This window comes from Alligator sinensis, unplaced genomic scaffold (genome assembly GCF_000455745.1).
Source record: "Alligator sinensis unplaced genomic scaffold, ASM45574v1 scaffold7_1, whole genome shotgun sequence".
Classification (NCBI taxonomy): domain Eukaryota; kingdom Metazoa; phylum Chordata; order Crocodylia; family Alligatoridae; genus Alligator; species Alligator sinensis.
In genome coordinates, this window is record NW_005841843.1 from 4,677,970 (window position 1) to 4,693,807 (window position 15,838).

The window sequence follows — 15,838 nt, forward strand, 5'->3', positions numbered from 1 at the left end:
AAATGGGTCTAACCAGTTCAAACCTCTCCCTCTATAGTATCCACCTCTGCCACTGTTCGGGACAGGATACTGACCTAGATGGACCATTGGGCTGACCAAGCATGGCACTTTTTATGCTCTTATGTTCTTTGGCTGAGCTTCCAAACTATGGTTGAGGGGGTAGATAGGCATGTTATAAAGTTTTCATAAAAGATTTGGAACCCTCTAAATTCCATTCATTGTAATGGAAGTTGGCTTTTTGACTCAGCTTTGAAATCTCAGCCCAAGGTACCAACCAAATAAGTCAAAATGAATTTAGTTCAATGGCTATGATTCTGCTTTCTCATACAGAGGCAATGACTCTCACAAAGTATGGCATATTTTAGTAGGATAAAAACATTTTGAAGGCCACACACAAAGCAATAAGCAGTCTTTACTCACATGAGCTTCCTAAGTATCAGCCACCTGCTACTTGGGTTCCTGGCAGGTACAGACACAAGTTTATTAGCACGTTGTTCCAGAGTGAGTCTCTGTGCCATAGCCTACATCAGGTCTCAGATCTAGGGAGCCTGACCCCTCCCCAGCCACAGGCTTGCCACGTTATACCAATCCGCTGGCCGGTGCAGACCCGGCTGGGCTCCTCCCATCCCCAGCAGCATGTGGGAAGCCAGCTTCAGCTGCATGCCACTCTTCCTGGCTGGTGCTGCCCCATCTGGGTCCATCCTATCCAGAGCAGCATGCAGCTGAGGCCAGCTTCCCATGAGCTGCTGAGGATGGGAGGAGCCCAGCCGGGTCTGCACCGGCCAGCAGAAGTGGCAGTGAAGCTGTGTGCCACTTGGGATGGGACAACCCCAGCTGGAGCGGCAGGGGCTGAGCTGCATTTTCCCCCTACCTGCGCTGGTCGGTCCCAAGTGGCACATGGCTCCACCGCTGCTTCTGCTGGCCGGTGCAGACCTGGCCGGGCTCCTCCCATCCCCAGCAGCACGTGGGAATCTGGCTTCAGCTGCATGCTGCTCCAGATGGGACAGACCCGCCTGGGTCAGCACCAGCCAGCAGAAGCGGTAGCGGAGCCATGTGCCACTCAGGACTGACCAGTGCAGGTAGGGGGAAAGTGCACCTGAGCCCCTGCTGCTCTGGCTGGGCTCATCCCATCCCGAGCAGCACATGGCTACTCCTCTTCCCACACGCACTGCATCGGCAAAGTCAAGCTGACGCGGTGTGTGTGGAAACCTTGTCCCTTCCCCAGCCCTTCAGCAGCCATTAGGAATCCGCTGAGGGAGGGACAAGGGGTGGGAACAAAAGTAAACAGTGTTTACTTTCATTTCCTGGCGCAACACCTCAGGCCTTAGAAAGTGGCTTGGCTGGCCGCATGTTGGACAAGCCTGGTATAAATGAAAACAAAATGTGTTTCTTGGTAATTAGACCCTGACTATCCTGACTATCCTCAGATGTAATCCTATTGCTTTCAATAGAATTAGTTTGAATTTACACTTAAATGTAAAAGAGATCCTGTTCAGGTCCATTATCTGAGCCTGATTGTCCTTAAAGTTTCTCCAAAATAAGTCACCAGTTAGACCACTAAGTCAATGGAACTATTCCACATTTATGCTAGTCTTGTTCCTTATGAGGTTATCCTAAATAAGGTACAAGTGTATAGATTGTTCTCTCAAAGATACTGTGTCTTTCCAATAGAACTAATTTCATATTTGAGCAGTACTTTTGTTTGTTTTTGTGCTCCTTCACAATATTTAAGCAGACTTCTTATATCTTTATTCATTACAGAATCTCTACTTCTAAAACATTGATGCATTGTTGCCTGCAGACACATGATGTTTCTAGTTTGAGTATCAACTATGCAAAGTAAAGTCTGGTGTGTCTGTCACTACCTACACATACACAGATTTTCATGATAAACCTGGTAGCTGCTCTGCAGGGCTTTAAAATCTCTTCTTAAATCAGGGTGTATTTTCAGTTTAATTATAGATGTGGCCCTCCCACTTTCTGCAATTACTAAGCCTGTGATGTTTGTCACACACAGCAAGTAAAAGCCTGAAAAACACTGGGGCCAAGATTCAGTGTCCTTCTTCTCTAAGTAATATTTCTGTTTTAAAAACTAGGTGTTTATATGCATTTTTCATAGCAACGCTTGCCTTAGCAGATAAGCAATGGTGATAAATAAAAATGGAGAAATTAATAAATAGGCAACAAGGTGCTGTTTTGTAAAAATCTGTTTAAATAAATGTTAACACAAAGTAGGTTACATGAAGAAACCATCTCTATATTTATTAATGATGTAAATCAAATCAAATTAATTGTGTATTTTCCAAAGATTCCAAATCTTTGCTAGTAGTCCCAACTTTATGTCACAAAAATAAAGAGAACACTGTGATTCCAACTACCATGCTCTAACTCATGGTAGTTTACATAAAGCGCCATGAGTTAGTGTTCCTGCCACCCTCCCAACAGATGTTTGCTTGTTGGACTGGGGGTGAGGGAATCATGCATGCCTGCAGGAGCCCGAGGAGCCTGCTTGCAGCCAAGGAGCCACCCCCTCCCCTAGCCCTGCCCCCCGCCCTCCCAGGTCCAAGGCTGTCAACAAGAAAGGAGAAGGGAGGGGGAACAAGCTGCCAACTGGGGTTTGCCTGGCCTGAGCTGGAGGGAGAGGGGTTGGGAGGGGCCCTGAGGTGGGGGTCTTGAATCCCCCGCTCCAGCTCAGGCCAGGCAAATCCTAGCCGGCAACTCGCTCCCTCTTTTTCCTTCCCTTTTCCCTCTTCCTCCCTGCTGACAGCCCCAGGGGCAGGGCTGGGCTGCATCAGCCCAGCCCCAATCACATGACAAATATATCCCTCGGGAACACAAGTTCCTTAAGGCGCTGTAAAGTGGAGCACCTTCATCTGATCCCTCTTTGATGAGGGTTAATTTGTCACACAATCAGCCACTTGAAAAGCGCTCTGCAGCCATGCACATGTGTCACATAGAGCTTTCAGGGGGTTGACGACACAAAAAACATAACTCTTGTCTGTGACCCTGGCTGTTGTCTTGCCATTTCTTTCCTGGAACCTGACAACATGAGCATGCCTTCTGGTTATAGGGGGTAAAAGAGAGCAACAAATAACCTGGTAACCAATCAAAAATGTTTAGATGGCCATTCCCTATATGGAAGACAAACAAAAAACAAAAACAACCCTCTCCCCACAAAAAATGTTCTTAAATGTTCTGCTTTTTTATGAAAACCTGACGTCCAAGTTTGTCATCCACTCAGCAGCTTGTGTTGAGATAGAATAAATCATGGCTATTCCTCCAGAAAAGGATTTTAGGGAGCCATGGAAGGTTTTTTAATGAGAATCAGCATGTCACATTCCACACTGTATTCTAGTTTTTCACTGTTTATGCTGTGAAGAATTGCATTGCATAACATCACAGTGTGATATGATTTAATACAGCTTAAATATCACAAATGGGACTTCATTTTTGAAGCACTGCAGCCAATAAACTGACTTGCTAATTATTCAGATAGTGCATGTTTCATTGCTGTTGTTGCAAATTTCAGCAAGACAAACACTTACCAGGAAGTAAAGATTCTCTTGATGTGTGACAAATCAGCACCAGCCCTACCAACTTCAATCTTTTGAGTGAGTAAAACAAAACAAAACAATCCTTTGCATACATTCATTATTATAGATGCAAAATATATGGGTAAGATGCTTAAAGTATTACAGACCCCTATCATTTCTCTTTTCTCCTTTGCAGAAGCTGGGGTGGTGTGAACAGGGGAAGAGGACAGGGGGTTTTGGCAAGACACCCAGGTCCCTTCTTCCCATTGGGTTTACTACGGAGCTGCCAAATTCGTTCCACAGTAAAGTCTCAACATCTACCCATGCAAAGACCACAGTATCTTTTGCCCTCCAGAAAGAATAAGTACTGAAGTATAGAATGCTAGAGTCTTGAGGAGTACAAAATGCATCACTATCTATCTATTCTTCTTCCATGAACACATGGATAAGTGTCCCCTTTGCAAGATGTACTTACATAGCATGTCATGGCCTCAGTGACATTTTCTAATAAGATGCGTCTCGTTCCTAATGGGTGTCACAGCCTGCTGTACTAAGTACCATCTCCAGGCATTATTTGGAAAAATGGAATTGATTCATTTCCATGCTCGTGAAGTTGAGGAGCAGATACCGTTGTTTAAGTGTGACAGCATTGACTTGATATATGTAAGCAATGGGCAGATATTTTCCTAAAGCTCTCCTACACACTAAATTCCCAAAATGCAATATTGTTGCTGTTGCACTCTTAGTCTGTTCCTGAGCAGAAAAGCCAGCTGCACCAAGTCACACAACAGTTTTGTGATAGTGACAGAAAAGAGCAGGGAGTAGGCTGAGGCTGCCAAACTTATTTCAGTTGCTATTCAGACATAAAGTTATTCCCATTCTCTAGCTGTGGAAGGTAAATTAAATGGTCTACTATGGCACATAGCCCAGTATACCTTGTTTTAATGTGATTTACAGAAATGAAGTATTAATATTAATTAGAGGATGGAAGTGTTTTTTTTCTTTTTACCACTAGGCAGGTGAAGAGCTAAAGCTTAAGGAATGTGATTATTGGTTTATTTAATTCCAATTTTACAGTAAATGTATGGGCTCTACTTAACATTAATTGAATGGTCAGTGAAAGAAGTTAATTTCTTTTCATTGTACATTACTTGTGATCATACTACAAGCTCTTCTCAGGTTGATCAACATGAGACTATTGTTGAGAAAAAGGATTGTAGTCTGTCCGATTTTAGTTTATTGCTGATCTGAGATGTTTCCATATGTAACTTCATTACAATGGAACCCTCTAGGAGTAAAATCTATTTTTTTATTCCTCCCATGAAACAGAATTTGATTGGCACTTTCCATTGAAATAGTTCAGGATGTTTGTTCATCCATCTTCAGTATGACCATTGTTTCACTATATCCAAGTTCAATTTACAATGATTTATATTCAGACTTCCATTGCTACTGTAGTTGGCCTTGTTAGCTGAACAGCACACAGAGATCCTGGGTTAAAAACCTTGACATTTTAGATCAAGGCAGCACAAGAACTGTACTTTTCTGCTTGACTCAACTGAGATTTGCTCTTAGAGATAAAAAGGAAGCTAACAGAAGACTGTTTATTAAAGCCCCTTAGGCTCAAAACTGGAAATGGCTGCTGGTATAATGAGGATTTGGGGGAGTTTGGGCTGAGGTTAATGATAGTGCTTACAGATGATCGACTTGTCAGTCAGACAAGAGAAGTAGAAATCTCAGGAGCCATAGGTTAACCCAACCAGCCCTATTTCCCAAATGTATATTATAATCAGTGAAAGCTGTTTTTATTCTGGTAGCAAAAAAAGCATCTGAAACCATTTTGTGTTATTCTTTGTGCTCTTGTAACTGGAATAGAGCCTTAAAGATTTGTTTTTAATTTGCAAGGGTAGATCAATCTGAGGCTGAAACCTTTTAAACATGGTTTCTTCCATAAGCACATTCTCACAGTTCATCTATAAAAGTGTGGATTAGGAATGATACTAACACTGAATCTCACCACTGCTATATTATGTACAAACAGGAAAGAACAGCAACATTATTTGGCAGGAAGATTAATTGCAGAATGCTCTCCATTAAATAATTGATTAGATTAGAATATTACTGTGTCTTTATTCATTGTTTTGAAAACAGCATGTAATAGGAACACTTTAAGAAAAAACGGAAATGTTTGAGATACTTAGATTTCAAACCAACTGCTGACTATGTTTATTTTTTTCTGTGGAGTTTTTTGAAGGATTGTTATTATTTTAGTTATGTAAGAGAATACTAATACCTGTGCAAGTATGTGCAATTGACACAGAAGTGACTTGAACTGTTGTGTACTTTCATAATAGTTGTATCTGGCTCTTGGGAGAAAGTACAGATGGTCATTTAAGCAGTAAAAATGGGTGAGAATAATTTGTATAATGCTTATCAGAATTAAAAAATGCATAAACATGTCACATTGACAGACCATCTTCAAATTCCAACGTATAGTCATAAATTGAGACTGTCAAAATTGGCACATCCTCAGTACAGCCTTTCTTTTATTTTGTTCAAACTGTTTCCACCGTCCATGCAATTCATTATGCATTGGGTTTTATTTCAAAACAAATGCTTCAGTGCTCTTTAAAAAATAAAAATCAATTCCAGCAGCCTAGCACTTAGAAACTGTATAATGACAAATGAGCATGTGTATGCATGATGATGGGGGAAAAGATACTTAGGAAGCACACTTCAGTTCCAAACTTCCAAAGCATTGATATAATAAACAGTGACTAAAATCCAATTTTAAAGCTTAGGATAAGCAGTTTGATAGCAACTGCTTGTTTCTTTTTTCAGAACATTGGTATTCAGTTAACACTGCTACAACTGAAATAAGACCTAATTTTTATAAATACCATGAGTCCAATTTTGCAAATTGCTGAATATCTTTAAATCTCACTGGCTAAAAAGGTACCTAGGACCTTCCCAAAGTGGTACCATTTTTTTTTCCTTTTTTAGTGTTTAGTTCTAACTCTGAAAGATGTGTCTGTCATATGGACTTGAAATGCTTTCAGGCTTTATTCTGCTGACAGCCATTGCCAGGACTGTTATTGAGACTAGTGCACTTGTTGACTTCAGAATATTTGTTCGGCTAAGATCTCTCAGGGGAAGTCATTTAAGCCTGTAAGTGACGAAAGGATGTTTACAAGGAAAGATGACGGTTTAGTTAAACTAATAAACATACAGGCATTGTACATTTTGGAATTAGTTGCATACCCTAGTCAAATTCAAGCAAGCAAGAATTTATAATTATATTACCTTTGTATCTCAGAGCTAGATAACATGCCATTGCTTGAAGGTGTCGTTACAATATCAAAAGACACATAATTGGTCAGGTTGGAGTCTTTGCTAACACCATGTCAAGTTGAAGCTAAGCCCCAATGAATTAAAAGATCATCCTTGCAAAAGGGGATCTCTGCTTTATTTATCTTGTATTTTAAAATGATGGTGGTTGAGCTGATCAAACAGACTTTCTGTGGCAGTAAGAAATCTGTAAGGAACCTGGATTTTCAGGTGGTCCTCATTTCCTTAAAAAAAAAAATCTCTCTTCCTCTTGCATTTATTGGGACTGGTTGCAACTGGCAAGGAATGTACAAATAAAAACTGATTTTAAATGAAAACATGTTACCATGTCATAGCTGTGAAATGAACTGGTGATTTTGTTTAGGCTGTACCAGTCAGAAATCCCACCCCCAGATATGGAATTAATTAGCATCCTTCTTGGGACACTGAGCCAAGAAGCAAAGTACTGAAAGGGACTTGTCTACACAAGACGTGTTAATGCACATTAGCCTAATTTAATGCACATTGCAGGTGTGTGTCTACATGTGCATGCACTTAATGTGCATTAAAAATGGCAAAATTAGGGTAATCATACCTAAATTTGATACCTGAAAATGCAGGTATCAAATTTAGGCGTGATTAGATCAAACGCATCAGCACATGTGTACGTGAGAACCAGCACTAACTTTATTGCTGGGTATGCCCAGCCACTAGGGACACATGGCAGGGCTGCAGGGACTTGGCACTAACTTTAGTGCCAAGTCTCTGCACATACAGACACCTGCCGAAAATCAATTAATGTGCATTAATGCACATTAAATTTAGTTGCACTTAAATGCACGTGTAGATGTGCCCATAGTAACTGAACCAAATTTCAAACCTAAGAGTTGACCCCTCATGAGTAGGTTTGAGGCATGTTGGTAGAGTACAGTATGATAGGATTGTACTGCTATTGCCTATGGTGTCCCTGTTATATAAGTAACTGGATGGATCCAGTGTTCAGGGCTGGCAGACTGGCTTCTCTCTCTCATTATCTTTGGATTCTTTTATGTTTAAATTAAAAATAGAATGGTGAAAAATAATTAAAAAACTGTTACATTGAGGTTTTTAGTTCTTTTTTCCCTGTAGTAGTCACTGACTATTTGAGAGTTGCCTTTATTTTTCTGTTATGCAGAAGTATAGCTGATATTACTATGTAACATTAACTTTATGCAAAGCAAAAGCGTATGAGGCATTTTACATGTCTTTGTCATCCCAGTGTAACACAACTGTGGTCAGTCCAGTTATATCAGTCTATAGTGGTGTAACTCAGAGTGACACCAAAGCCTTGATCCTTGCCCTTAAATATCATATAGCTAACTGTCTGCTTTGGCTATATGAATGGAAGGTGAGAACAAAATCTAGATTAATTAATTGAAGTAGTTTAGACCCCACCTTGCTAGCTCTAGGGTTATTTTTTGTTTCCTTTTGATTATCTTGTTGTTATTTTCTTCTGTTGTCAAGTCTGTTAAAGCTGCTTTAGATGGATAGGGTACCCTTTCTGGAGGTAATTTTGTAAGGAGGAACATGTGGAAGAGGGACAGGTCACTGTGAACCAGGTGAAGAAGGAGATTCTAGGCAAAGGGGACAGCCTGAATAAAGGCCCACAGAGGAGATATTTTTCTCTAACCGTAGTACTGCACCTTTTAAAATGTGTCCCATTTTCTTGTTTTTCAGGCATTTCTTGTTTAAGACATCTTCTGGAACTACCCCTCTGTTCAGTAGCTCTTCCCCGGGATATCCTTTGACCTCAGGAACAGTTTATACACCACCACCTAGACTGTTGCCTAGAAATACTTTCTCCAGAAATGCGTTCAAGCTGAAAAAGCCCTCCAAGTATTGTAGCTGGAAATGTGCTGCTTTATCAGCTATTGCTGCTGCAGTTCTGCTTGCCATCCTCCTAGCCTATTTCATAGGTAAGCCTATGTTTCATTGTATCCCACACAAGCTGGTAAGAAGCTCTGTTTCCTCCTATCAAATCATGTTGCATTTATCTGGGTCATCTCAGCAAATCAAAACTCAGCAGGTGCAAGGTTGTTATAATTCCTTTCACAATTCTGCTTGCTGAAGGGGGGGAGGTTATATTTCTTTTCCAAAATTCATAAGCACATCAACATTTTAGGGCTTGATTCAGCTGTCAAACTTTAAAGCTAGAGTAACACATTTTCTTTGATTTTGGTTGCTATAATGCCATACTGATTCACAGCCTTTGTTGTATAGTGTTACTGTAACTAACAGGTATCCCTCACCCATATCAAATAGAAGATGAGCTACTTTTGTGACATATTCTGTACAGCACAGGGGTTCTTGGAACCTGAATTCAAACAATGCCAATAACCCATCATACTAAAAGCAAAGAACACATTCTGCTTACAAGCTAGTGGAATATAAGATTGCTGTTGTTTGAAATGTCCAGGTTGCCATTAATTGAAATAAGCCACAAAGGGCATGTCCCCACAAACAGGAATGTGTGTTTCCCCAGGGACAAATAGCTGTGGCACATATTTGTGCTGCTGCTAGTTATTCCTGGTCATGCCCCTGGATTTGTGCCCTGATGCACAGCAAATTGTTCTGGATGGGGTAGGGAAGGCTGGGGCTAGCACCTGTGCTGGCCTCAACAGCCTTACCTGGGGTCCTGGGGGCCTCCTGAGGCTGCAGTGGTGGCGATCCAGATACATGGAGCCCGACCAGCAGCCAGAGCATGGCTCAGGCTGGCCAGGCTCTGGTTTTAGGCAGTGCATGCTGCAGCCATGTGCACCACCCTGCTTTTTTCTGCTATGGGGTTTTTAGATACTGGGATTTCCTGGTATCTAATTTTGCAAACAGAACCACGAGTGCCACATGAGGCACCACAAACTGAATGTTCCCACTCATGGGAAGACAGTCACTGAGCATGGCTAAGTAGTAGATGGCCAGTTTCTTTTCTTGGCATCTTGTTTCATGCTCTACACAGATGTTTCTCAGGCATAATCAGAATACAAAAATACTTATTTTTATTTTACTTTTATGTAATTGTTCATCATTATGTTGCTGACCAATAATATTACACCTCTGAGAGTAATCCTGACCTGGTGTTTGAATATACTCCTTGTAGGTTTTGTATTCTTCTAGTTATCTTTACTTCTGATTGTATTTGTCCCCCAGTATAGTCTGGTGGTGATGTAGCTTGTATGTGTTAAAGAAGTACCTACAGATATTAGCCTGGTACCTTATACATTAAGATACAATACATATCCAGTTCCATATTAATGGCAGTATGCCCAAACTTCTAGCTTCTTGGCATTCTTGACACATTTCTGCTATAGGCTACAAAGTGAGTAATTTTCAGAGGTTTGGGAATAGAAGAATAAAGCCCTTTCAAAAGGAACTGGGAGTCTCTATCCTTGGGAAAATGTACTGAAGATACCTGCCATCTTGTCCAGTCTGGTGTATTGCAGCATGGTGCATTGAGGAGTAATCAGCGGAATTTTCTTGGAATTGGAAGCAAAAATCTCCATTTATAGAAATGGGTTAGCATCCAGGGATGCATTGCTGACAAAGAAATCCACATTGCCTCTCACCTTGAGAACTGACATAAGTAAATGAGACCCTAAATTGAAGTGGTGGGTTTTAAAAAACACCACTTCAATTTACGGCTGATTAAACCCCCATATCGTGCATACACCCCACTGACTTACCTGCCTCTGCGGTGAGGACTGGAGGGCGAGCTGCCAGTGGGCAGAGCAGTCCCTGGGCTGTGGGGGGCAGTTGGTGCTTTCATCTGTGGCAGCTACAGACCCCTCTTCCCCCTCCTCCCCCGGCGGCAGCCGCCCGCAAGCAGCTGGTTCGGGTGGTCCCAGGGGGTACCACAGCTGCAGAGGGAAGCACCGGGCCACCGCACAGCTCAGGCAGGCAGGGAAGCTCCAGGGGAGAAAAAAGAAAAAGATCAGGCTCGCTGCTTTTCATGGGTGGAGCTGCTTTCCCAGGCTGCTGCCAGGCTGTCTGCAGGGCTTCCTGCAGAGCCACAGAGCTGCACAGAGCCCAGTGCTTTGCTCCGCAGCTGTAGGGGCAGCTGTAGGGGCAGCAAACTAAAACTCCTTGAAGGAGTTTTAGTTTGTTGCACTCCAAGTCATTTAAGATGCATTACGCCGCTGAATTTCCTACAGTGGCTAGAAGTAATACACAATGTGCCGCTCTGGCATGCAAACACCGGCACCATTAAAGCAGTGCAAAAGCATTTAGCCTGCTTTAAAGTGTCATGCACACATGGCTCCCGTTTCATCTCAACACGACTACTAGTGAAATGAATTTATCAGTTAATACTGTATGCGCTAACCTATACAAATGAATCTAGACAAAAAGGGATTATGTGTCATACTAACTTGTTAAAGGTTAGAATTCCAGAGAGGAGTATATCTCTTTTGTCCACAGAATGATTTTTGGTCCTGGAAGGGGTTGGTGAGAGGCCTTCTAAAGTGGTTACTTCAAAGTGCTGACTTCTCTTTAAGGCTAATGTGTAAAAGGATGAAGACTTGGCAAGTTACTTCCGCCCTGTTTATGCTTCAGCTCTGTCAGACCCTGGCTCCACAGTCTGTGAGAGTAAGTATAGGAGGATAGTTATGTTTCTGTTTTTGAAAACAGCAATAGGCTTAGTGTGTTATATAAAGAAAGGGATTAGAAAGAATGTTATTTATTGAACTTGACAGTTAAGATACAGTAGCTCTTTGTGTGAGCGATAATACAACTGGGATACCATATATTGCAAATTCAATATTTTAATCATGTATGTAACTTGGAAATGATGGATTATGAAATACATTTATCTTTGGTATTTAGGTTACTAAAGCAAAGCTTTCCTGGATGGATTACTACTTTATAATCTGTCATTTCTTATTATTTATTACTTTAACTAAAACAATCCACTGACCCTTGAGAACTGAAGAACAACCTGCAACTTCAGATAAATGATGTAAATGACAGGACAGAACTGGTGGTCTCTTTCAGCACTATCCTAACCAGAGAATAATATACACAATGGAGCTGCCCAACAAGCAGGAGGAAGAAGCAGGTTTAAAAGGAAATAATGTCACTAAGATTAAGGACTGGGGAAACAATAAAGAAACAGTTTTGCAGTATGCAGAGTGAAGGAGCAATACATTGAAGAGCAAAGTGCTAAGTATTTTTAAAAAAGATTACAAGAAATTATGCAGAATGAGGAATCTGGTAGATCCAGTAGGGTATCATAGAGTAAAGAGAATTCTTAAGGATCATAAGGCCATAGCAGAAAAGCCATATTTTTTTATATCAGTCTTCTGAGGAAGCAATTGGGTATATTCAGACCTACCCTTTTGTCTTAGAATGAACTACTGGGTTCAGAAGATTTTCTGCGCTTGAACAAAGGACATACGATAGTTCTCACTTTTGCAAAGCTTTATTTAAGGATACTCGCAGAGGCAGGCAATAAGACAGAGCAGAGAGGATGATCACTTTACATTGGCTCTAGGCAGCAGCCGGTACCTCGCATAGTTCTTCTGGCTCCGGAGTGTCTCGATCCCAGGGATGCGATAGCCTTCGTCGGGCTCTGCACAAGTCAGGATTCTCGCCAGAGTGTGAGGAGCTCCTGTAACTTAAGAACGTACAGCTTATATAGTCTGGAGTAAATAACGTTATCTTGAACTAGGGATTTGGTTATCTCAAGCTAAGAATTTGGGGATGAGTCGTGATTCAACACACCTGGTGTTTACCACATTCCACTTTATTACAACATTCTACTATCTAGGTTCATGGTTCGGTCACTCTCACAAAGCAAAAAGCTACGTGCTATAATACCGACCTACTATAAAGTCCGCATACAAAACTCTTGCTATGAACATTAAGCAAAGCCCTTACTATTACACCTTTGCATTAAATAAAGAAGTGTTTTTGTCCTGGACACGCAAATAGAAAAACAGCCCCACCGCTTGACAGGTGACCTGCCCCCTGGATACTAACTTGTGACTGGAAGTCCCACTCCATTTGCCACCAGAAGTACTTCCCCTTGCATTCCAATAGTACTCCTTTCACCAAGTGGTTTTCCCATCTTGGAACCAGAAAAATACCAGATTGTATCCTAAAAAGCAAATATCTACAACATTCATTAATATGATTTCAAAAAATCTTTTTGTCCTGATTTACATGTGTTTGTGTAGTGTACGTAAAGGTGATTGCACAATAGCTTCAAATGAATTCTTCCTCTTGTATATTGTGGAGGGGGTGGGTATAGCTTTGTGGGGGGTCTGTGGGTGCATCTGTGGCGAGTTTGTGGGGATGGATAGGTGTGGGGGTGTGGGTGTGAGGTGAGGGAGCATGTGGGTGTGGATATGCAGGGTGTGGGTGGATATGGGGGTTGTGGGGGAAATTTGTGTGAGGGTGAAGGTGGTTGTGGTGTATGAGGTAGTGTGGGGGTCTGCATGTATGACAGTGCAAGGAGGGGTGTGGGTGCATGTGTATGGTGGGGTGTGTGTGTGGGACTCACCCTATGAACACACACACACACACACACACTCTGGCTCCTGGCCCTGGGGTACTGGCATGAGCCCCATGCTCCCATGATCCAGTGATACAGCTGGGGGCCACATGGTGCTGGAGCAACCAGGGGCATGCAGGGAAGCAATGAAAGCTGTGGTAGGCAGAGGCTTCCAGTTGAGGGGTGGGTGGAGATGGGAGGGGGCTTGGAGGTGGGCCAGGGCCAGACTGGCCTTGTTGCTGGGTCCTGCTGCCAGCTTCCCCTGAGTCCTACTTCCCCTGGCTCCTGTCATCTTTGATAGGCATCCAGGAGCAGATAAATATAAATATAAACAGGGGCCCTGTGGGCCAGATAGAACAGGCTGATGGAACAGATCCAGCCCGTGGGCCATATTTTGCTTTCCCCTTCTTTAAGAGATTGTCCTAAATCTACTTCTAGCTCTAGTTCATGAGGGAACTGGATCCACTGGGGAATTGAGTTCTGATTTGGCTACTTTTCACCTAATAAATTCTGATATTGACCTCAACCTACAGACCTGCCTCCCTGGAATCCTGATTTGTTACAGAAAAAAAATTCCTGCAGAAAAAAATCACCCTTCCAGTTGCAGCCATTTTGGCATTGGGTCTCCAAAACAGGTAACTAGCAAAATGCCTCCTGGAAACCAGCAACCCCAGTCCTACACTAATCCCAGGGAATGGAACATGAGAGCTGTTAATCTGTGTCTGAGTACTGTTACTCTTAAACTAAGGGCTAGAATTTATGTAAGTTCTCCTATTGAGTGCAAAGGCCAGTGTCTTACCTGAGCCCCACTGGGCCACCTCTTACCTTAAATGAGGGCTCCCTCCCCTGGCTACTACCTATTCAATCCCTGAGGTAAGGGGTCAACCCTGAGAATCTGCTGCCCTTTTTCTCCTCCCAGTTCTGACCAAGCACTTCTCCCCAGCTTTGTGATCACATCACATAGGTTGCATTGTCTGGATGCAGCCACCATAAAAATAGGTGCTAAACTAGTCTAAAGAACTGGTCCCTGGAACTGGGTGGTTTAGGAACAAGAGCTCTAATGTATAGGTATGTCAAGACCAGATAAAACTATGAAGAACTCCTGAGGGACTTATCAAATGTAGGTGAATGAGTATAATAGTGGCAAATAAAATGTAGTATTGACAGATACAGAGTAAAGAACATTGGAAGAAATAATTTAAACTATTCCTGTGCCTCATGAGTTCTAACCTAACTGTGTCCTCTTAAGAAGATGACTGTAGGCATTTTTGGAAGTCTCTCAGTAAAATTCTCCGATCTCTAGCATTAAATGATGAACTACACAGGTAAATAAAGTGAGTGGAGAGACATAGTTCATCTGAAGTGAAGCAGAAGGCACAGTAGATTTACACCCTATATTGGGGCGGGCAATTATTTTGGGCGGAGGGCAACTTACTGAGTTTTGGCTAGCCATCGAGGGCCACATGACAGGCAGTCAGGGGTAGATAAGTATTAATTTTCTAAAATTTTAGGGGCCCTGTGGGCCAGATAGAATGCCACATCCGGCCCCCAGGCTGCATTTTGCCCAGTCCTGCCCTATATACTAACCAAAGTAAATATATATCACAAGTTTTTGTGGGCTGAAGCTCATGTCTTCAGATGCTGTGAAAGGACATGTGCAAAGCAGTGTATACAGAAGGAGAGATAAATTTGAATAAAAAGGCAGAAAGGATGGGGAGAGGAGCAAAGAAGTCACAAAAACTAATCCAGGTAATGGGATAATAATTCACAGTCCCTGCTTAAACTGTACTTAACACAATCTTTCTTGTTCCACAGTTTCCTGTTCAGATCAGTTTTCAGATCAGATCACCCTCAGGTCAGTGATAGTGTCCAAGGAGGTTCAAGTGTTCTTCCACAGATAGATTGGTGTCAGATTGGTGTTCATTTATTCTTTCATGTAGTGATCGCCCTATCTGTCCAATGTAGACTGCAGAAGGGCACTATGAGCAGTGATGTGCTGTTGGTAGAGTTGTGAATGAACCTCAGATATTATAATCCATACTAGCCAATTGCCTGTCAAGAATGAGGCGGGGGGGGCGGGGGGATGGAGCACTGCCACCCACCACCCTGTGCCATCACCACCTCCCAGGAGCAGGTTGGGGGAGGGGAAGCTTGCCCCGCTATTTCCTCCATCCCCCTCCACCTGCACCCTGCACCACATCCAGCACCACTGACCTTGTCCCCCACCCCTGGCCCTACTCTTCAGAGGCAGCAGAGCACCGCCATGATAGCAAGGACAGAGCATGGGGGTGAGGCTAGCAGCGCTGACCTCTCCGTCCCCTTTGTCATCATGGTGGCACTCCGCACTCTGATTGGTTGTTTCACTGACCAATCAGAGTGATCCAAGAGCATTACAGACAGACAGTCAGACAGACTAAGCCCTTTATTATATAAGAACTAGCCAACTGCCCATCAA

General features: G+C 42.5%; 1 protein-coding gene across 1 annotated transcript in view; it reads left to right on the top strand.

Annotated features, from left to right (window-relative positions):
- LOC102385477 (teneurin-2) overlaps nucleotides 1-15,838 on the top strand; it is an 818,212-nt gene that overhangs the window by 560,567 nt on the left and 241,807 nt on the right. The window contains exon 5 of the mRNA XM_025205636.1: nucleotides 8,577-8,815. Coding sequence (XP_025061421.1) covers nucleotides 8,577-8,815 — 239 coding nt within the window. The remainder of the gene's footprint in view (nucleotides 1-8,576; nucleotides 8,816-15,838) is intronic.